The sequence below is a fragment of the Lates calcarifer genome, unplaced genomic scaffold (assembly GCF_001640805.2).
Source record: "Lates calcarifer isolate ASB-BC8 unplaced genomic scaffold, TLL_Latcal_v3 _unitig_5006_quiver_581, whole genome shotgun sequence".
Taxonomy (NCBI): Eukaryota; Metazoa; Chordata; class Actinopteri; family Centropomidae; genus Lates; species Lates calcarifer.
In genome coordinates this window covers 116,479-137,814 of record NW_026117230.1, presented here as the reverse complement: position 1 = coordinate 137,814, position 21,336 = coordinate 116,479, and the positions used below count along the sequence as shown (strand labels likewise).

Sequence of the window (21,336 nt, the reverse complement as noted above, 5' to 3'; positions counted from 1 at the left end):
GTGTCAGACAGTCTACGGTGGCCGTAGTGGGAAAGTCTTGTGTTTTGTTGTCACTTACAAACGTCTGAAAGTCAGGACTAAATATCAAGAGTTTGTTTTAAAGCCTCAGTCTCTGACAGCAGTGTCTCTGCTGCTGATGACAGGAAGCTAACCCGAGTCCTCTCCTGGGGAAACTCTGTATATTTAGATGTCGTAGGTAACAGGCTGTGACGTCAGACTCAGTTTGGTTCAGTTTGTCTGTTCTGGGCTCCTGTACAAACATGGTGGACTCTGGAGGAGCTGCTCCTGTGTAGATATAAACTGTTGATTCTGAGAGAACGATGATCAGTTGGAGCTGATTACAGTCTGATAAAAACATGAAGATTATATTCTGTAAATGTTCCACACTGGTGCTTCTACTAGAATAAACAGCTCTAAAAAGTGTAAATGTGGCTGAGCTTACAGGTGTTGAGATGGTGATGTATAAACTAAAATTACCATTATATCCTCAGGGTTTATTAAAGCTGAGATGTGACATTTTACAACCTGGAAATAAGCATATTTGCATTTAATTAGCTGAATATTGAATGACTTTGGTGTGAGACAAATTGACGTGTTCGTGTTAATGTGTTTGTACTCGCCCCTGGCTGCTGCTTATCAGATCACTGTGAGGATAACAGAAGGAATGAGCTCTGGATAATGAGTTGGTTTATGTTTTGTGAATGTTAAGACATGTTAAGAGATGAAGTCACAGTTTACAGCTCAGATAAAATCAGTAGAATATTGAATGGACTTTGGTTTGAGTCTAAGGTGTGTTCAACTGGTTCTCACAAAGATAGACATATAAGAACATGTTATACCTCCACACACACATACACACACGTTATATGATGCTGTTGTCACGTCAACAATATTCAGTCAGACAACAACCTCTGACCTGAAACTGACAAAGAACAACTAATCAAAGGCTTTGTGTTTTCAAAACACAGAAAAAAGACCTGCACCTGAAGGCACCACACAGATTAGCGCTGCACCTGGCACCACAGAGACCTGAGTTGCACCTGAAGGCAGCACAGCTGCTGTACACTCTGCACACGTGACAGGAAATGACTGAGAGAACACAAAAACACTGAGACTCAAATGTTTCCTTGTATGAAACAAACTGATTCTGTTTCCTGCTGCTGCGAAAACAAACTGCTGTGAATGGACAGAGTCACTGATTCTCAACTGAACAGCCAATCACAGAGTCCCTCAGCTTCCTGTCTGACACGTGGTAACATGTTGGAAAACACTGAACACATCAACAACATGTTCTACAGAAAGAAATAGAAGCTTTCAACGTGTTCAGTCTCCACCAGTTTAATGTCTGCTGACATATTTTTAAAGGTGCTATATGCTACATAGCTAACATTAGCATTAGCAGCTGTTTACTCACCAAGAACTTCAGTCATCATTGTGTTTACCAGAGGTTAGGATACATCATCTCAGCAGAGCGACTTCTTCATCCTCTCATGGTCGACTGAGGCAGACAGTGACTATCGGAAAGTGATGAGACAGGGCCAGCTGTTAGCATGCTAACGTCAGAAGACAGGGAGTGATAGAAATAGAAGCAGAGTGGATTTGTGGATTCAGGTGTGCAGCAGGATAATGTTTTCTTCAGTTTTCTGCTTCAGAGTCAGGCCTCAGTCTTGCAAAAAGAAAGATGGCAGAGCTGCTCACAGCTGGAAAACATAAATAAAAATACATGAACGTTGTTTAAATAGAAAAACATAACAGCAAAAGTATCGTAATTGATGTTTAACTGAACCTATGTTTTTATCAGACTTTATAATTTGTTGAATTTCAAATCTCATTAAATTATTCTTCTTCCATGTTGATCTGGTTTGTTTTGGTCTCATGTTTTTGTGACTTGTTCTCAATAAATAAATAATTTAAACAGGTCAAACGGTCCCTGAAGGCATCACAGAGCAGCTCAGGTGACAGCTGTGACATCACAGTAACATCACAGTGATCTCCCATCACAGCTGTTGATCAATCGTTGTTTTTGTTTTATTTCTAAACTCTTAAGGTGGAGATCAGAATAGTTTTGATGTGTGGAGGTTGGAGGATATACTGACATCTAGTGGTGAGAACTCAGACTGCAGCCGACTGAACACCTGTCCCCTGAATTCTCCTTCTCTGAGCGTCTACAGTGGCCGTCAGGGGACAAAATGGAGTCAACTTCCACATCAACTACTCTGTCAGGAAAACTAAAAGTTTTCTTTCTGTTATTGAGCTGGTTTATGTTTTGTGAATGTTAAGACATGAACAGCTCATGTATAGAGCCACAGTTCAGTTTGTCCGTTCTGGGCTCCTGTAGAAACATATTGGACTCTGTGGAGGAGGAGCTGCTCCCTGTGTAGATATCAACTGTTCATTCTGAGAGAACGATGATCAGTTTCAGTCAGAGTAAAACAAACATCAAGTTCAGAAAAAGCTGCAAAAACAAGAACTTCAGATTTCTTCTCCATGAAAATCCTTTGAAAAACCACAAAACCTTAGAGAGCAGTTTGATCTGGGGGTGATTATGAAATCTAGATAGTTCTGATCTGGATTAAAAGGTTTGAAACACTGGGTCCTGGTGATCCCAGCCGGCTGTGACGCAGCAAACAGGTGTGGTGGTGAACAGCAGCCTCTTGTGGCCAAATTCAGCATTACAACTACAAACACTGAGGTGAAAAAAACTGATCTTCAGAACTACTATGACAGACACAGGATTTGAAGACACCTGTAGGTCACCTGTAGGTCAACTGTTGGTCAACTGTTGGTCACCTGTTGGGCACCTGTGAGAAGAGTTTGCTGTGGGAAATATGAGACAGCGTCTTCATCCCTGATAAAAGCCTGTTCTCTGTCACATTCACTGGATAAATTTACCTTTTACCAGGTTTTTATTCTGAACCTGAGATTAGACTCAAGACCCGTTTCCAAACATCCTGACTGTGGAGAGTTCACTCACTGTCCACTTTAACATAATACAATAAAGCAGCTCAGCCATGAATTCTACAGATAATAATGATCAGTGTTACTGACATTAACTTTATGTTTATTATTGAGGGTGCAACTGTTTCTTCCCATTTACAGTTTAGATTTTACAGGTGTATCTGATAAACTGGTCACATTGTCTAAACTAACAAATGAAAAACTGATTTTAGAAAAACAACTGAACAAACTTAAAACTTATCATTATAATATTATTACAGTTTAAATCATTTAAATTTTCATAATAAAACTTTGATCAGAAATGGCCATGTGACTCTCGACAGAGGATGCAGTGTTCACTGTGTTACCTGTGAGTCATACGATGTCTTCACCTGAACACTCCTGTGTGACATATGATGCTTCATGTCAACGTGTTTTTATTCACTGATCAACATCCTGTTCAGATTATTGATTATTGACAACTCACTCAAATAGAACCAAATAAAACCTGGAGTTTCCACTTGTGTAACAATTCCCTTTTTTATTCCATTCATCAGAGAACACAGACACCTGAGAGGAAGACAGCAACTTTCATGACGTCAGGCCATCTTGAACCAGGACCCACTGCACGTTTACATGATGTCCTGTTCTTAAAGATGTCCGTACACAAGACTTAACATGGCTATGTAGCTCACTGGGTAACAAATATTAGCTCATTAATCTGTCCTGCACCTCACTGACTTGCAGAAAGAAGCTAACCACAGCTGAAGTCAGCTGACAGCTAGCCTTGTTTAAACACTGAGGCCATTTGTAATTATTGATTTTCTCAGAGTTGTTTTCTTTGGAGACACAGTGGTGGCTTCAGGCACAACACTGACTGCAGGACATTCAAGCTTCACAGTCAGAGTCACAGTCGAAAGAAAAAAGACGCTAAAGAGCAGAAGTTTCATCTTTGAAGGTGAAGAATGATGACCAGAAATCAGGTGGAGCCAGGGTTTTCCAAACCCTTTCAAACCATGACTGGGTAGGTCTCGGCTCATTCAGTCCAGTCTAGCTTATTCCAATTCAGTCCAGTTCAGTTCAGTTCTCTCAGACGTTGGGTCGGATATCAGCGTAGTTCTTGATGACTCCAGAGAACCTGAGGAGGCGAATCTCAGGGTTTTTGGGCTTGAAGTCCTGCCACAGGTACTCAGGGGATAGAACCTTACTGGGCTTGTTGATCCACATGTACCTGAAAACACAGGAACAGGAAGTACAGTCATCACAAGATATAGCCAGAGTCAGTACCTGTTCAGGTGACTCTGCCTACCTGTTCAGGTGACTCTCCTCCTGCCAAGCAGCCTCAATGCCGTCCTTCGCGTCAGCCTCAAAGTTTAAATTGCAGGTTTTGGTGAGCTGGTGGACCTCCTGCAGGAGGCCTCCATACGCCCCTCCACAGTAGTAGAAGTCTCCCTCCCCAGGAGCCACATAGGCTCTGGATTGAGGCCTCCGCTCGTAGGGGAACCTGCTGCGGTCGTCTCTGTAGTAACCTAAGGACACAGGTAGGAACGAAAAAAGGAACAGAACCAAATATAAAGGTGAGATCAGCCTGATCCTCATGCAGCACCAAAAACCTAAGAAGTCTCTGAGACACCGATACTTCTGGAGGTAGATCAATACTGAATGTATCAGCTGGTGATCGGAGCGGAATTAATCAACTGATGGACTAATGATCATAAACTTGGATTATTGTTTAATTTTCCTGTTAAAATGTGAAACTTTCCCTGATTTCAGTTTCTAGGAGAGTCGAGTTTATACAATGTGTGGCCCTGAAGGATTCACTGCTGACCTGGATGTACCACAGTGACCAGTCGGCCCAGTGACTCAGTTCCCCAGCGACCGTGGAACTTGGAGTCCACGTCCAGACAGAAGATGTAGTCGGTGTTTCCACGAAGCTTCTCCTCTATCAGGTCCTGGATCTGCTTCATCCGGCGAGCAGAGATCTCCTGCCAACGATTTAAGCTGGGAACTTTATGCACCATGACCTAGAAGAGGAGGAGGAGTCTTTTTAATAAACCAGGTGGACAGAGTCCAGCTGATATGGGGTCAGTTTGTTGGAAACAGAACATTTCACTTGTGTCCTGCCCTTACCTGCCTACCGGCAGCCATTTTGACTTTGGGCACCTCGTTCGGCTGGTCGGTGAAGACGTGCATGTGAACCCTGAAACCAACAAAGAAGTGCTGCTCTGCCGATTCCAGGAAGTTTTTCAGGAACATGGTGTACCTGTGGAGAAGGTGAGAGGGGTCATCTCCAGGTCAAAGGTCAAACCAGAAATGTCATGTTCAGGGCGGTGTGGAAAACACAGCGCTCTGACTTCATACTTTCCAACAGCGAACACAGTGGCTGCGATGCTGATGTTCTTTGGTTTGTAGATGCTGTCAAGGACATCTTGGTTAAAGGTTCCCTCCCAGACCACAGGAGCCAACCAGGGAGTCACCGTCATCACGTCGGTACGACTACTATTGAAGACACACACTGATGTCATCAACAAAAAAACAAACAACCACCACCACCACTCATAAACAGTGACGACAATGAATGATACTTACTTCTCTGTGAGATGGGGCTGGTTGTACTTCAGACTGAAACACAAACAGTTTCCTTATCAGAAAACAACACACATACTCTGAAGAGCTGCAGGTGCCCCCTACAGGCCGCTGAGCTCACCACAGCAACATGAACAAAATCAAGACCATTTCTTTAGTGATGGAGTCTGAACAGTGAGTGACTGGTTAGCCTGCATCACCACAGTCCAACCTGTAGAACCTGTTTGTCTTACAGGTGGTGCTAAAAGGAAACATCATGAGGTCATTACACCCTTAAGGTTCAGACTGACACCTGGATGTTTCAGGATCTACTGCTCTGCAACAAAGTCTCTGAGGAGGATTGAGGCTTTCAGGTCCCACTGTGACTCGTGACCACAGACCAGACCAGTCTGCAGCCAACTCTGTACATTCAACCGTCTGCAGTCGTAAACATGGGAGCCTCTTCATCATGACAGCACCGTGACAGAAGTCTGGTCATATTTTATATTTTTCTTACAGACGGTGACATTAAAGGAAAAACCAACATCAAGTATGTTAGCAAGGTCTTCTAAAACATATTCCCTCATTATGGATGGACACTCATTTATTCAGGTTTGTCACCGCCTAGATCTCTGCAATGTAACATTATGTATTTTGACTTTTTGACTTTTCTGTAAAGAGTATAAATATTTGCTTTTAACTGAATCAAACACAGTCTGAAGAGGAATCATTACTCTGATCAAACCACCCACAACTCACTGACATGCAGCATGTGACAAAGGGTCGTCCGTGTTCATTTTAGTTAAAGGTTGGACCACTGATCAATCTGATGCTTTGAACTATTGATTACTGATCAGCTGATCAACATTAAACCACTGACAGGTGAAGTGAACAACACTGATCATCTGGTTATAGTCCAATGTTGTGCTGGGAAATCTTGGCTCCTTCATTCATCTGGATGTTAATTTGACTCGTATCACCCATCTTGTTGTAGACCAAATACCACCACTACCACCTCTCCCACCCCCCATTTAAAAAAAATTCAACCTTTGGTGGCACTGACTCACAACTCATCATCACATGCAGCATGTCCATGATTCATGTGAAGGAGTCACATGGTCAGGTTGTCAGTAAGGTTGGGAAGCACTGATTTACATGATGCTCTTAAATTAAAATATTTTATATCTCAGTGTGTTGAAACCAGAAACTTTTATGCTGTCACTGAGATTCAGAACATCAAACTTCAGTCATGTATGTAATCTTAAAGTAGTGGATCCCAAACCTACAGAAACCACCGACACCTTCACAGAAAGTGTTTGTCATGACACCCGTGCAATCTGTGAGATTACCCAAGATCCCCTCTGGACCACAGTCTTTTCAGCTTCACATGATTAAACAGTCTTTCTCTAGAGTTCAGTTTGAGGTTTCTACAAAGATTAAAAGATGTTTTGTTTTGTTTATTCACCAGGTTAGGTTGGTAAGTTTTAATAGGTTTTGTAGGGAGTTGTTGGTGTTACTCTAAAGTACTGTGTCATTTCTTAATCAGTAAAGTACTCTGACTTTGCAGCAGCTCATTAACACAATGAGAACACAGCAGTTACCGTTTCTCTCTTGAGGTACGTTGACACCCTGCCCACCAATGAGTGACAGCTGACAATAATTGACAATATTAAAATCTGATGATTATGATAAAGGCGAGTGTGTACAAGGGGTGATAAGTTCATGTTCTAAGGTAGAAGGAGATGAGTTAAACAGCTCTTCTTACATTAACATTCAGTTCAACTCTCTGACTGATTCTGCAGAGAGTTTGAATTTCAGAACGTCTGTGTTTTTTTCTGTTTCAGTTGATTGAAAATTAAAAATCAGCTCTGACTAAGAAAATGGACAACATCTGTCTTTGTGCAGCAGTCCTCAGTCTGAAGAGCTGATTATCCAGAGAGGTCCACGAGGACATGGTGACAACACCAGGGAAGGGTGTTGAAGAGGAGAGCTGCTGAGAGAGTCTGGACTCTCGTCCCGGACAAAGACCTCTTTCCTGGAGGGCCGGTCCTCATCACCACACAGGAAGCCATTGACAGGATCCATGATATGATGTTGACAGATCAATGAATCATGGTTCATTACCGCGGAGCTGTGTCTCTCTTAGGAACCACAACCAAGGACAAACGACAGAGGTGTCAGCTCGCTGGGTCCTGAACCTCTTTGGGCCGATCAGAAGCAGGTTCAGGACAACATGTTAAAGGACAATATCTCAATTTCTGAGGCAGATCCTGAGAGATTTCTCCAGTGATTCGTGAGCATGGATGACACTGGGGTCAACCACCTCCAACCAGAGACAAAAACCAGTGAAAACATCCTGAGCAACTTGACGGCCTCGGCAGAAGGGAGTGCTGCTGGAGGACAGCCTGGAAGAGGGTCACACTGCTACATTGTCTGACTACACTGATCTGCTGAGACAGCTGCAGGAGGACACGAAGGAGACTCAGTGTGGGGAGGGGACAGGAGGACTGTGGATCTGAACTCATCCAACACCTTTTCACCTGGTCTGGTCCCTCAAAGCTCTACCCTGAGATGGAGGAGGAGCTCAGTGGTTGTCATTTTGACAGTGATGATGATGGAGGTCCAAGACGCCGACCTCTACAAGTAATGGCTCCATCTGCTCTGGGACCACTGGACTAAATGTGTAAATGCAGGTTGGCTTGTTTTTCTAAAACCGACTCTTTCTACCTTAGACCATGAACTTATCAGTCGCCCTCATACTTACTGATCGGGAACCACCAGGCTGAACTCATGACTTCGGATGTTGATGGCCGGAGATCTACGACACACACACACACACACACACACAGTCACTATAAAGTCTTGATGAATAAAGGCGACTAAACACAACATCTTCATTGTCATTATTCAGTTTTTCAGTCCGCTTTAAATGTCAGGTTTTCACTCACTCTTTCACACAGTTTGCTGCTGTGGTGGAGTCAGACGCTGCTGAACTGTAAAACATAATTTCAATTCATTATTAACACACTGAAATTGTCTCAGAGGACCTTTTAAAATAAGATTTTTCTCTTTCTTTTTTTGTTTTTTCAGCTTTGTTTTTATTTAGTTATTTATTCTTAATCATAGAGTTGTCTCTTAATGTTCTTTTTTTATATTATCCTTAAAGCACTAAATGCTGGTGAGAAGCAATATTTGATTTCTGTGTTTGCAAGTACTTAGTTAAATGACAAATAAAATAATCTTGAATCTCTGCTGATATGCAGCCTGTAGTTTTAACTGGAGCATAACTGAGAAAACGACATTTCTCATGAATCACATGACAAATGATTCAGTGATTCAAGAACAACTACAAAACTGTCTTTTTTTTCAGGGGTTGTATCACAGAAACTTTATTTACTGATCAGTTGATTGTCTATTCACTGAACTGATCAGTCACAACGTCAGTTTACTGTGGGAGGACTGTTCATCCAGCTCTTCCAATGAAACAGGAAGTTATCAGGTGTTTCTGAGGTTGTCTTAGGTCAGGACTGAACTGAACTGCACCAAGGCAAACAGACGACAAACCCCTCCTTAAGAAATCAAATAAACCCAGGTCAAGACCTGAACCACAGCTCGTTCACAAAGAATATTCCTAAATGTTCTTGTTGTTTTAGTAACATTCAGGTTTTCTCATTCTGACGTGGGCATTCCTTAAAACCGCAGATCTCAGATCAGAGCTGGATGTACAAATGTGGGGTAGAAACCAGGGATAGACAGATTATCGGCTGGACCAATTATTGGCGCTTGTATTCTGCATTTTGACGCACATTGGCATCTGCCTTCAATTTAAAAATGGGTTATTTTGGCTCTGATGCAGCCGCGCCTCTCTGTCTGCAATCACTACTCTGTCTCCAGCATTGTCCCACCCACAGCACCATCTGATTGGTTACACGCAGATCCATGGCAACAGCCAATCAGCAGTGAAAGCTGTGCATGCACAGTGCTCACACACACGGCGGAGAGGAGAAAAAGTTTTGCCAGGTGGAGAAGCTCCAGAGAGCAGATATATGTTTCTTTATTTACTGTAGAAAACTTTAGGGAGCTATTTATTTGTTTAAGTTTTCATTTAACTTTATAAGACATGCTGCTGAGCCTGGGAGCTCCCTGCACTTTCTGTTAGAATTTTAAAACAAAGATGTCTATTGTCTAAGATAAAAAAAAAACCTTTAACATGTTGCAAATCTGAAAAGCTGTTTAACAAACATATACTTAAAGGCATTTAAACAAAGTTAAGTGTTGGAGTTTGTATTATTCAAAATTTTGACGCCAATATTTTAAATGAATATTGGCTCCAAATATTGGTTATCAGCCTCCTTGACTACTAATAATCAGTATCAGTATCGGCCCTGAGAAAACCATATCGGTCTATCACTAGTAGAAACCTACATCAGGAATGTGCCCCACCCACATCTGAAGACAAACACCACCTATAGATCTAGAGTCTGCTCCAGGAAGCAGGTTTAAATTTGTTAAAATCAGACGCCTAAAGCTCCACAGACTCTATTCCTGTCTGTACAGGGGTCAAGATGATTTTAAGCCCCCCCACCCCTGCTCTTCCTGTTGCTACGGACTCATCCTGAAGTTTTTAACTTTTTGTCAGACTGAAATCTGACCTCAGTGTGAGGAGGAAGTTTAAAAGGTTTCTGATGATCTAATGACATTTATATTTACTGTTGTGTCAGATTCAGAACGGTTACAGTGAGCGTTAGTTACTCAGGTTACAGGTGTTTACAGGTATTAGAGATGTCAGAGGTGATACAGGTGTTAGAAGTGTTAGAGGTGTTAGGGTTAGGTGTCAAAGGAACAAGCACGACAACAGATTAATGATAAAGTGTTGTGTTGTTTTTTGTTGTTCTTTTCAGTTTGTCCTTTAACAGCTTCGATCATCCTGAGTCTGTCAGTGCAGTTTGTAATATGTTATTGTTGTTGTCCTGTAGATAAACTTCATACCTGCAGGTTTCATTAGATGTGATAGTTCTGTGTGAGCTGAGCTTTAATATCTGGTATGTGCTGCTACAGCACCACATGTACAATAATAATAGGGGAGGGGGAGGGCGGGGGAGCGAGGGGGGACACTGATCACACACAGAACAAGTTCATTGTGCAACACTTTGCATATGACTAGAAAAACTTTGACAGTGAAATAAAGCTGGAGAGACTCCAAAAGAGACAGGTAAACAGGTGAAGAAGTTAACAGATGAACAGGTAAACAAGTAAACAGGTAAACGGGTAAACAGGTAAACAGGTTAATGAGTAAACAGGTAAACAGTTAACGAGTAAACAGGTGAACGATTAGAACGATTAGAACAGAAACAGTAGAAATAATTTCTACTGTCAGACGGAGTATAAACTGTGGATTGAGAATTATTCTGAGTGTTTTTGTTCTTTTGTCTGATAATGAACAAACTGTCAAGAACATGTGACGAAGATAAAAGGTAAAGTATCGTCAGACTGACAGAGTTCATGTCTGATCAGATCAATCATTTCTAATTGGAAACCTGGAAACACTGATCAGTGATCATGTTTCTGATCAGAGACATCAGAGCTGCAGTGATAGAAACAGAGTCAAACCATCAACACTGACAGTAAATCTGTCGCATTAAAGAATCTCTGTTCAAATGAAGTTAGAATAGTTATTATGGATTTATTTAGTCTGATAAAACCAGAGTGGACACAAACAGAAAAACCATTCACTGATCTATACAAATATCTATTTATCTTTATTGTCACTTTATTATAAACTCTTTTGTCCCTGTTGGGCTCCTGTAGGAATGATGCTCACCATAAAGTTAAAGTCGTGATATACAAAGCATTTGGAAAGTATTCAGATCCTCTCACTTTTCCACATTTTGTAACATTTCAGCCTCATGATAAAATTTCTTCATCAATCTACAATCAATATCCCATAATGCAAATTTACAAAAAGGAAAAACTGAAATAAGACACTGAGATAATTATCCAGAAACTTTACTCTGGCACCTGAAATCTGTGTTGGTGTTGAGTGCAGACTGATGAGGGAAAATTAGATTTTTTATTTTATCATGATGCTGCAACATAACAAAATAGTATAAAGTGAATATAGGTGAAAACTCAGAGTTAAACCTGAAAGGTATCTGACTAACAACAAATCCTGCTTCATAGTACAGAGCTCAGGTGAGCAGGTGAACAGGTAACAGTTGTTCTGTGTGAAGGTCAGAGAACAGGGTGGAGCTGATAAGCCTATCAGCCCACACCCAGGGAGAAAAGCCAACAGAGTATTAATGTGTTACTGACCTGTCTGCTGACGTCTTGTCTTTATGCTTGAAGGCAACAACAAATCTGAAATAACACAGACACACAAAGACCATGTCTTTATTTCTACAGCACTTTACAAGGTGCTTCACACAATATCGTACAATATGTATAAAAACTTGATAATTTAGTAGTAATTTAGAGCAACATTTAAGAGAAAGATGTAAAATATAACAAAACAATTAAATAGACAGTATTAAATATTGTAAAATGCTAGTTTGTACAGATGGGTTTTTAAAAGCTTTTTAAACGTAGGAACAGTCTGATCGGTGTTCAGTGGCAGGAAGTTCAAAGCAGGTAACACAGCCACAGGTACAAACTGAACAAAACCAAGGCTGAGCACTGACCCCTGTGGGACCCCACATGACATGAGAGCAGCTGAGGAATTAAAGTTATCAACCATGAATACTGTGTTGTATGTTTGGTAAATACAATGAATACACTCAAGGGGAGTTCCACCTGAGCCAACGCAGTTCCTGAATCTGTTGAGGAGAATCATATGATCAACAGTATCAAAGGCTGAACTAAGGTCCAACAAAATGGTGGTGTGACCAGAGTCAGACTTCAGTCAGGCCAAAGGATTTTAAACATCATCGCTCTGAGTCTTTACATCTGTCACTGAACTCAGGTCAGTTCTGGCTTCACAAACACTGATTCACCTGATTCACCCCTGAGGAAGTGTGTGTGTATGTGTATGTGTGTGTGTGTGTGTGTGTGTGTGTGTGTGTTACCTGTAGTGCCTCAAGATGTAGGAGTAGAAAATCCTGTGGGTTCAAACAGAGACACAATAATCAATCATCAATAATAACTGTTTAGATGCAGCAGCTCAGACTAAAACTAAACACAAGGATCATCTAAAAATGAAAACTGATGTTTTACAGTAAAAGAGCTTCAACACTAGAGCTCACACTCACCCCTTCACCCATTTATGCATTCATCCATATGTTCCACTGACCCTCTGATTAGAGGCTGATCTGCTCCACCTCTGATCAGAGGAAGCAGAAACTACAGGTGTTATGTCGAGTTAAAAGCGACAGTGTCAGCAGCCCAGCAGAAGAGAGAACTGAGCTGTAACCAAGACGCCACCTTTATGTTGTTTGCAGTGTTTCTGCCGCTTCTGAAAATTATTGCAATATACGCGGTTGAGGTGAGAAGGAGAGAGAGAAAGAAGAGAAAAAGAAAGAAAATGGTAGAATGAACTAGCTAACACTAAGTTAGATCTGTATGTGTATTTTGTATTTTCTACTGGGACAAATCCCACAGAGTTTTAATGGGCTGTGTCTCTGTCAGCTTGCTGTTATTAACCCTCAGTTTATCAGCATCGGAAAAATCACCACAGGCAGCAGAACAACTGATGTTACTGCAGAGAAGGAAAGAGAATGTAGAGCTACTGTTCTATGGTTCATTATGTGTTTGTTTTGTTAGAATAAATACATTTTGGATTTGTATTTTTTCATTCTCATCCCATTAGTTCACAAAGCAGTTAATATTTCAGTGATACCTTAAATGTTAATGCTCTATCGCGTTTTACATGTATACTGTGAATCCTGGACTGAAGCTTGACTTTCAAAAATTATATCGCAAATCAAACCACAATATCGGTCAGAAAAATAATAAGTAGATGTTTTCCCCAAATTGTTCAGCCCTTCATATCAAATCATATCAAACATGAAGGAGTGAAGGATTTAGTCTGACTGAGGCGTCATTAAAGCGGTAAAACTGTTCTCTCCTCTCGTCATTTAAAAGTCAAACTGGTTTGGATTCAGTCAGTTTATAGAGACAGAGACAGTTATGGCAGCAGCCGGAGAGCTGGTCTCAAATCTGAGTTTACCACAGGTGGACTCCAGTCCAGGTGTGGAAACATCCCAGAGATGAACATGAGCTACATTTAAACTGTCACATTAAAGGGTCAAAATACTTCTGTCAGTGTGATTTTTCATTCATCCACTTCATTGTCATCCACTTGTTTTCCCAGACATCTTTCTCCCCTCTTTCCACGAGAAGGAGTAGTGGCTCTGCTCTGAGCTCCCTCCAGATGTTTTGATGATTTTTCAATTTTTCTTTTTTGATAAATTTGCCAAAAAATTCTAAAAATCTGTTTTGGCTGTTTCATTATTGGATAATTATAGACTGATAAGAAAGAAAATGGTTCTAACATAACAACATGTGAAGGGGTCTGAATACTTTCTGAATAGTGATGTTTCTGGTTAAACTAAAAGGATCTTCCTCTTAAATAAATAGCTCTGCAGGAGTCCTGCGTCTGTCAGTGACAGAAACAAGAACTTTGTGCATGGACTTTAACGTGGACCAGATTTTTGTCCTTATCAATCATTTACAAAGTTTTGTTCAGTCAACAATTAAAAAACCCAGACGTTATTAATTTACTGACACAAAGAGAAATCCTGTAGGAGCTGTGACTATTTGATGATTAATGTTCTGTTGATGATGAGTGGTTTCAGATCATCCTGAACTCACGGTGAACTTCCTGCTTCATGTCGTTTTATCTCAGGGATCTGAGGCCTGAACTACGAAGAGAGTTTAACCTCCTCTGGTTTAACTCAGGTTCTCAGTGAAAGTCGGGGTTGACAAACCCTGACTGCCTCGATCTGTGTTAAATGGTACAACGGTGGTTCAGATGTCGGTCAGTTGAGTCTGTGTTAATCAGAGTTAGTGCGTGTTGATTAAAGGGGCGTGCACCGTATCTCTCAGATGAAGAGCGCACGTTAATTCTGTGGGTTTAGAGGAATTTAAAGAGACTCTAACGACACAATGTAAAACCAACAAAGACAGGGAGACTGGTCACATGTTCTCTGGATTCTTCATCTGTAATATGAGATGGAAGGACACGGAACATATGTGATCATTTCTCAGATACTTGGATTACAGTCAACACGTGGGTCACATATCTGAGAATGAGCTGTTCCTGTTAATGATGTTCTGCCTGGAACACTCAGGCTGTATATGTATGAATGTAATGCTGTTATGTTCAGTATGAACTTCATGTTAACAGTATTTCAGCCTCAGTGGAAACTGAACCTGGATCAAATAGAAACATTCTATAAAGTGGTTCACATTCATATTTTCAATACCCCCCCCCCCCCCCCATTTAAGGGATCATTCACATCAATAATATGCAACACTAATGATGCTAAATTCTGATGGTCTTTAGAGAACCCCATCCTGCAGAGTCAGCCTCTCTCTGCTGATTGGTTGTTCCACCTGTGTGGAGCAGTTTAGAGACGCAGCATAAATTACCAGGGCAACAGACCTCAGGTAAAACCTACCCACCTTTCATAGTACAGGTTAATCAGGAAGTTACATCTGACGTCACCAAGTTACTCCTGAAGTTACTCTGATAAGACAGTAACCTCACTTCATAGAACAGGCCTCTGATTTGTATGAAAACATTTCTCGGAAGCAGCAGCAGCGTCCGTTTGTACCGATCATGATTCATCTTAAAATCCTCTAAAGAACAAAAGCTTTCAGTCACCTGAGACACCTGCAGACTCTACCCTGCTGCTGCCTCCTGTTACACCTGATGAAACACAACCTGTCTGTCCCTCTGCAGCTCCTTATAACATCCTGATGTTATTCACTGTTCAGAGCTGTTTACTGATCAATAAAAGATCAATCACTGATTGATCAGTGTTCTACATTATCATTCACGTTTTAAATGTCACCTGCAAACAGACTGTGGATGAAATAAAATATGAAACATGATCAGTTTAAAATGTGAAGTTAAATATTTTACTGTTGAATGAATGAACCAAAGTGAAATCATGTGTGATGTGAATGTGACAGTTTGTGTTGATGAGTTTCCTCCATCACAGCTCAGGTGGATGTTTTCACCTGTTCAGGATACTTTACATCCTCACCTGTCTTTACCTGAAGAAAACCTCTGACAGAGGAACAAATGAAAACACCAGCAAGAAGTCAGATGACAACTCATCTCACTATCTCTCTGCTGGAATAACTGAGGCCTCATAAAGTCTCATAAACTGTCTCATAAACAAACCTGTAAACTCAGTCTCAGTCAGCAGACAGCAGCAACACAGGGTCTGTAAGGCTTCATCATCATCATCACCCTCCTCCTCCTCCGGCAGGAGTATCACAGGGTCAGACAGGTGTTCCTAATAAACTGAGACCAGGTGGTTCCAGCAGTCCAACACCTGAATGACAGGTAACTGAACAACACTGTGTGACGTCTCTGATAAGGATCAACATTAGTCCAGAGACAAACCTGCTCCTCAGGTAAATCTCTACCTGTAAATAACACCTGGACGCTCAGAACCACACACTGATCAGTGGAACCTGAGCTGGACCAGGACCAGGACCAGGATCAGGACTATTGTCCTGATGAATGTTTTTAATCACTGATTCACTGAGACAAAATTAAACCTTGAAACCATCGATTAATCAACTGATTAATCGTACACTATTACTACCTCAGTAACAGTAGCAGTAATACTTAGTAACAGTAGCAGTAGTACTGCAGTATATGAAGTATTTGTACTCACCCCAGTGTCAGCAGCGTCATCAGAGTCACTGCCAGAATTTTTCCGTTGAATAAATTCATCTCAGAGTCTGAGTCAGACCAGGACAGTCCTGATCCACAGGGTCAGAATCTTCACTCCAGACCAGGTCCACTGAGACCAGATACAGCAGGTCTGAACAGACAAGTCCTCTGCAGTTAGTCCTGGTTAGTCCTGGTCCTGGTTCATGGTGGTCTGACGTCAGTAAAGTGGTTTAGTCCGTGGTTCAGTGTCGAAATGTCTCAGGGAGCGGACTCAACCAGGAAGTAGTCTAGAGAGCTGCACTATCTATAGAGAGAGAGGGAGGGGGAGGGGTTAACAGACAGAACAATTCATTAGTTCGAGGAACAGTTTCTAAAAAACACTTAATGCTGCAACACAGAATCCTGACACATTCAGACCTGACAGGATCAGATTTCACTTCCTGCTCAGAAAACACTGGGTTTCCTCCCTCCCTCCTCCTCCCCCTCAACCCCTCCCTCTGCCTCCTCCCCCTCCCCCCTCCTTCCTGTGTGAATGTGTCCTGATAAACAGCTGTTGTGTGAGTGGAGCTCAGGTACAGGTGAACAGGTGAACAGGTGAGCTCAATCACCTGAGCCGCTCACATCAACACGACTCAAACACTCCTCCTGTCCCCTGGATTCCGGGGGTCCGGGTCTCCGGGAGTCCGGACTCTGTACCGACAAACGTCTTCAAAGAAAAAGAAAGACTCACCGTTTCGGCGTGCCGCTCCCAGCGCGCGCTCTCAGCCATGAAACACTGAATCAGGAAACACTTTCTTCTTCTTCTCTTTTACTTTTCTCCTCCTTCTTCGTCTCCTCCTCCTCCTTCTTCGGGGTTTCTTGTCCGTCATTAAACAGAGACGCGATGTGTCACTGCCGCCTGCTGGTCTGGTCTGAGGATCACAGTGTGCATTCATTGAAACAAAGTGACACGAGTCAAACGACTCAGATCCAGTTCCTCAGGTGTTATAAGGATTTTCCAGGGGACCTTGAACCTGGTCTTGTGAAAGTATCAGAGGTCCTTGAGAGATTCCAGGGGTCCTTGAGAGTCAGGTAGAGAAACATTGGTTAAACTGACGTGAGCTGATGATGTCATTGTTTCTGTGATGTCGCAGCATTGCATCATCACCGATCGTTTCCAGAACAACCAGAAAGTGTGAGGCGCGAAAGTGAAAACTGTGACGTCATCTTTTTAAAAATCAAGTAAGAGTCACGTAAAGAGGATTCAGCCTTCAAAATAAAAGCTTTTACTTTTTACCCGTCGTCATAAAAACCAGTTTATAAAAACCAGACTGAAAAACCATCCGAGGTCCTGAACCTGAACCTTTTCCTGTTTGTACTCCGTTACATTTGTAATCAGATTACTCATCAGTCACTCACTGACAAAGTCACAGCTTTTATTTTGTAGAGCAGCAGAGTGTGTGACTTCCTGTGGTGTGCGTAATGTGAAGTTTGGAAAATGAAAGTGAGGGGACTTCACTGAGCGGGAAACGACCGAATATTCCACTGACTGTACTGCACTCTGCACTAATGCTACACTCTGTGTACTGACTGTACTACACTCTGTGTACTAATACTGCAGTATAACTGTACTTGTAACAGAGTTCTGCTACAGTTTAGTACTGGTACTTTTACTGCAGTACAGTCCCAGATCTTTCACAATTTAAATAAATAAAAAACAAAAGAAATAAACTGTTTGTGTGTGTGTGTGTGTGTATGTGTGTGTGTGTGTCTGTGTCTATGTGTGTGTGTGTGTGTGTGGAAAGTGAGAGTAGAAACTGGGACTTTTCTTCTTTCATGCTCTGTTTTCTCTTTCCTGTCCTTCCAGAATAAAAGTCCTGTCCTCAGATCAGCAGCATGTTGGAGACACTGATCCTCAGCTCAGCTCACATCTTCATCTTCATCACCTTCATCATGATCAGCTCGACCGTCCTCTTCCTCCTCTGTGCCGCCCTCGCTCCCGCTCTCTGCTGTGATTGGCTCACACACTACAGTCGCCATAGCAACATCTCTCGGACTCTCATCCTCCAGATGGTGAGTATGGCGCCGACTCAAGGTCCTGGAGGAGTTTCCAAGGTCCTGGAGGAGCATATATATTAAAATTTAGTGTGATGTTGTCTCTTCATGTTTCAGGGTGATCCGCTGACAACAGAGGAGAGTAAAGTTTCCTTTCCATACAGACTCTATAAAGACATCCGCAACACTGAGGTAATCAATCAATCAATCAATCAATGTCATTGTCAAACATGTCGGCTGCTTCCTCTTCAGTGTTTCAGTGACTTTGAATCTTTTTCACGTCTCCTGATTCTTCAACTTCTCTTAGCCTCAAATTTACTGTTTCCATTTTTACCATCACTTCTTTCAGTGTTTGTGTTTTTATCGTCGCTTTAACTTTTTTCAGTGTTTGTTTACATACAAACATGTAAACAACCTGCAGCTGTTGTGTTAATGACATCAGCTCTGTCAGCCAATCAGAAAGCTTCACACCTGTCTCTCTCTCTCTCTCTCTCTCTCTCTCTCTCTCTCTCTCTCTCTCTCTCTCCAGGTGGAGTCCCAGCTGGTTTTCATCAGAGACAGTCTGGAGCTGATCCTTAACCTCTATCACCACGACAACCACTCCTCCATCGCCTGGGATACAGACAAGATGGATCACTTCCTGATGAGCGTGGACAGACAGATAGACGGACTCAACACTTGTGTGAGTAAACAGACGACGCTTCAGCGGCTTTCAGTGTTTCCTCTTCAGCTGCTCAGCTTCTCTGAGACTCATCAGCCCAAACACTGAAACTGAACAACACTTCAGACCGAACTTCACAGAGACACCGACCCACGCTTCAGCTGTTTTCACTTCATTGACCCACGCTTCAGCTGCTTTCACTTCATTGACCCACGCTTCAGCTGCTTTCACTTCATCGACCCACACTTCAGCTGCTTTAACTTCATCAACCCACGCTTCAACTGCTTTAGCTTCATTGACTGACACTTCAGTTGTTTTAACTTCATCGACCAATGCTTCAGCTGCTTTAACTTCCTCTCACTCTTCACCTGAAACCTCAGGTTCAGTCAGTGTTTCTGTTTCAACTGAACAGTGTATTCTCTTCACAATTCGCTTCATTTCCTTTCACGTCTTCAGCTTCAGCTTTCTCTGTCAAACAAAAAAAAATTTAACCTCAAGACTTTTTGTTTTCAGGTTTCGATGAACAAACGAGCAGACAGCCGACTGAGGAAATACTACAGGAGATTGGAGAAGAGAACTCTGTACCTCACTGTGAGTACTACTACTGTCAACTCTACTACTGACTCTACTGACTGTAGTACTGACTGTAGTACTGTGTGTGCAGGGCGTATACAGACTGTAGTACTGACTGTAGTACTGTGTGTACAGGGCGGGGCCCCGGCGTCCTGGGAGCTGATCAGGAAGGAAACTAAACTGCACCTGGATCAGTTGGAGCTGCTGGTGGCCTCCATCAGAGCTGCTACCCGCAGGAGGCGCTCTACACCAACTCACCACCAACACTGACACCACGTCTGACGTCTGCTTCACTGCCTCCACCTCCTCTGTCACACACACACACACACACACACACACTCAGCGTCTCTACTCTCACTCTGTTTATTTATTCATTAACTGATCTACTGATTATTATTTATTGATTATTTATTGTTATTTATTGTTATTTATTTGTTCAGATGTGACAGTTTTTACTCTGTTGTAAAGAGCTGAAATTAAACCTACTCTGATTTGACATTTACTCAAGTCTTAGATTCTATTATTGATTGTGTATTGATGAATTCTTCAGAAACCTGAAGTTTTGTTTTTCTATGAATGAACAAACCGATGATTTAATATTAGAAACCTTTTTTTATAAATGTATTATTTATTATGTTTTTATTTCATGTGCTGATTATTAAATAAAGTTTTTTCAAATATAAATATAAATGTGTTTGTCAGTTCATCAACATGGTACAATAAAGTTTTCTACAGTGATGATTCATCAGACACCAAAACATTAAACTTCTTTTAGACAGGTCTACATTAAAACTACTTTAAGCTGCAATAATTTAACTAAAGTAATCAGATACAGTTAGTGCAGTAAAAAGTACTGTATTACCCTCTGAGACTGGTGGTGGAGTGGAGTAGCAGGTAGCAGTAGCAGAAAGGTGACAGGTCTCTGTGATCAGCTCTGAGCACTTTATAATCCAGACTGTGGTTCCTAGAGAGAGAGAAATAAATCAGAGTATTTCTGTAACTGCTGACTTCTCTGAGCAGCAGCGCCCCCTGCTGCCTCCAGAGGTCATTAACTCTGCTGTTGCTCTGAGTCCGAGCAGTTCAGTGGTTTACGTGAACTGGAGACAAAGCCTATATTACCCATGATCCTCTTCTCCTTCTGGAGCAGGAGGTGCTGTGGCTTAACAAACACACTAAACTCTGTTTCTAATTCTTGATATTTCCATCAGTTTCCTGGATATCGGAGATGAATACTGGTTTTTAATGACTTCTAAGTTTTTTTAACCAATGTACAGGTCAGAGTTACTATGAACTCTCTGGACCTGATTCCAGCAGTTAAAGTCTCAGACTGTCGCTCAGTCAGAGATTGAAGCTGGAAAACAGAGGCTCCGTTCTCCCTGTTACACTGAACCATCACAGTGACTCTGAAGCTCAGAGTTTAAACATCAGGTTGGTTTAAAGTTTATTTCCTGTCACTTGTTTTTACAGTGAAAAGGATCAAATATTAATTGATTAATTGAGAAAATAATCAACAATCTAATCAATAGCTGCAAAATGAGTCCTTGCTTTGTTCAGTTTTAGAGGAGCCTGTCAGATGAATCTGAAACTAACATTTTATTCTGAATCTGTTTTTTCACACTGAGTCAACCTTCAGTCATTCAGTACTACAGTTGAGCTCTGAGACCAGTATTCCACAGTGAAGTACTACAGCTCAGCTCTGAGACCAGTACTTCAGGATGAT

The 21,336-nt window shown here is 41.7% G+C and overlaps 2 protein-coding genes across 4 annotated transcripts; one reads left to right on the top strand and one right to left on the bottom strand.

Annotated features, from left to right (window-relative positions):
* Positions 1–3,044: 3,044 nt before the first annotated feature.
* On the bottom strand, positions 3,045–17,230 carry LOC108873243 (globoside alpha-1,3-N-acetylgalactosaminyltransferase 1). Of its 3 annotated transcripts, none has more exons than XM_018661403.2 (12): positions 17,079–17,230; positions 16,350–16,652; positions 12,564–12,596; positions 11,815–11,859; positions 8,451–8,495; positions 8,267–8,320; positions 5,527–5,559; positions 5,299–5,436; positions 5,068–5,200; positions 4,766–4,961; positions 4,247–4,466; positions 3,045–4,168 (listed from the first exon to the last, which is right to left on the bottom strand). In XM_018661403.2, exons 2-12 carry the CDS (start codon positions 16,406–16,408, stop codon positions 4,027–4,029), a joined length of 1,098 nt encoding a protein of 365 aa, XP_018516919.1. In that variant the 5' UTR covers positions 16,409–16,652; positions 17,079–17,230; the 3' UTR covers positions 3,045–4,026. The 3 variants fall into 3 exon arrangements, with proteins under 3 accessions (XP_018516919.1, XP_018516920.1, XP_018516921.1); XM_018661404.2 differs by lacking the exon at positions 17,079–17,230 and adding an exon at positions 16,766–16,805; XM_018661405.2 differs by lacking the exons at positions 8,267–8,320; positions 8,451–8,495.
* A 581-nt stretch (positions 17,231–17,811) lies between these two features.
* Positions 17,812–20,251, top strand: LOC108873245 (interferon a3). Its single transcript, XM_018661409.2, has 5 exons — positions 17,812–18,400; positions 18,500–18,574; positions 18,912–19,064; positions 19,557–19,634; positions 19,752–20,251. Exons 1-5 carry the CDS (start codon positions 18,224–18,226, stop codon positions 19,884–19,886), a joined length of 618 nt encoding a protein of 205 aa, XP_018516925.1. The 5' UTR covers positions 17,812–18,223; the 3' UTR covers positions 19,887–20,251.
* The last annotated feature ends 1,085 nt before the right edge of the window (positions 20,252–21,336 follow it).

What these genes read in the sequence shown, in the direction of transcription:
- LOC108873243 (XM_018661403.2), bottom strand. Translation starts at nt 16,408, where the DNA reads ATGAATTTATTCAACGGAAAAATTCTGGCAGTGACTCTGATGACGCTG. An exon ending in ACTGTGTTCGCTGTTGGAAA is followed by an intron (nt 5,201 to 5,298) that starts GTATGAAGTCAG and finishes CCTTCTCCACAG; the next exon opens with GTACACCATGTTCCTGAAAA. An exon ending in GGTCACTGTGGTACATCCAG is followed by an intron (nt 4,467 to 4,765) that starts GTCAGCAGTGAA and finishes CTGTGTCCTTAG; the next exon opens with GTTACTACAGAGACGACCGC.
- LOC108873245 (XM_018661409.2), top strand. Translation starts at nt 18,224, where the DNA reads ATGTTGGAGACACTGATCCTCAGCTCAGCTCACATCTTCATCTTCATC. An exon ending in GGACTCTCATCCTCCAGATG is followed by an intron (nt 18,401 to 18,499) that starts GTGAGTATGGCG and finishes TTCATGTTTCAG; the next exon opens with GGTGATCCGCTGACAACAGA. An exon ending in AAGACATCCGCAACACTGAG is followed by an intron (nt 18,575 to 18,911) that starts GTAATCAATCAA and finishes CTCTCTCTCCAG; the next exon opens with GTGGAGTCCCAGCTGGTTTT.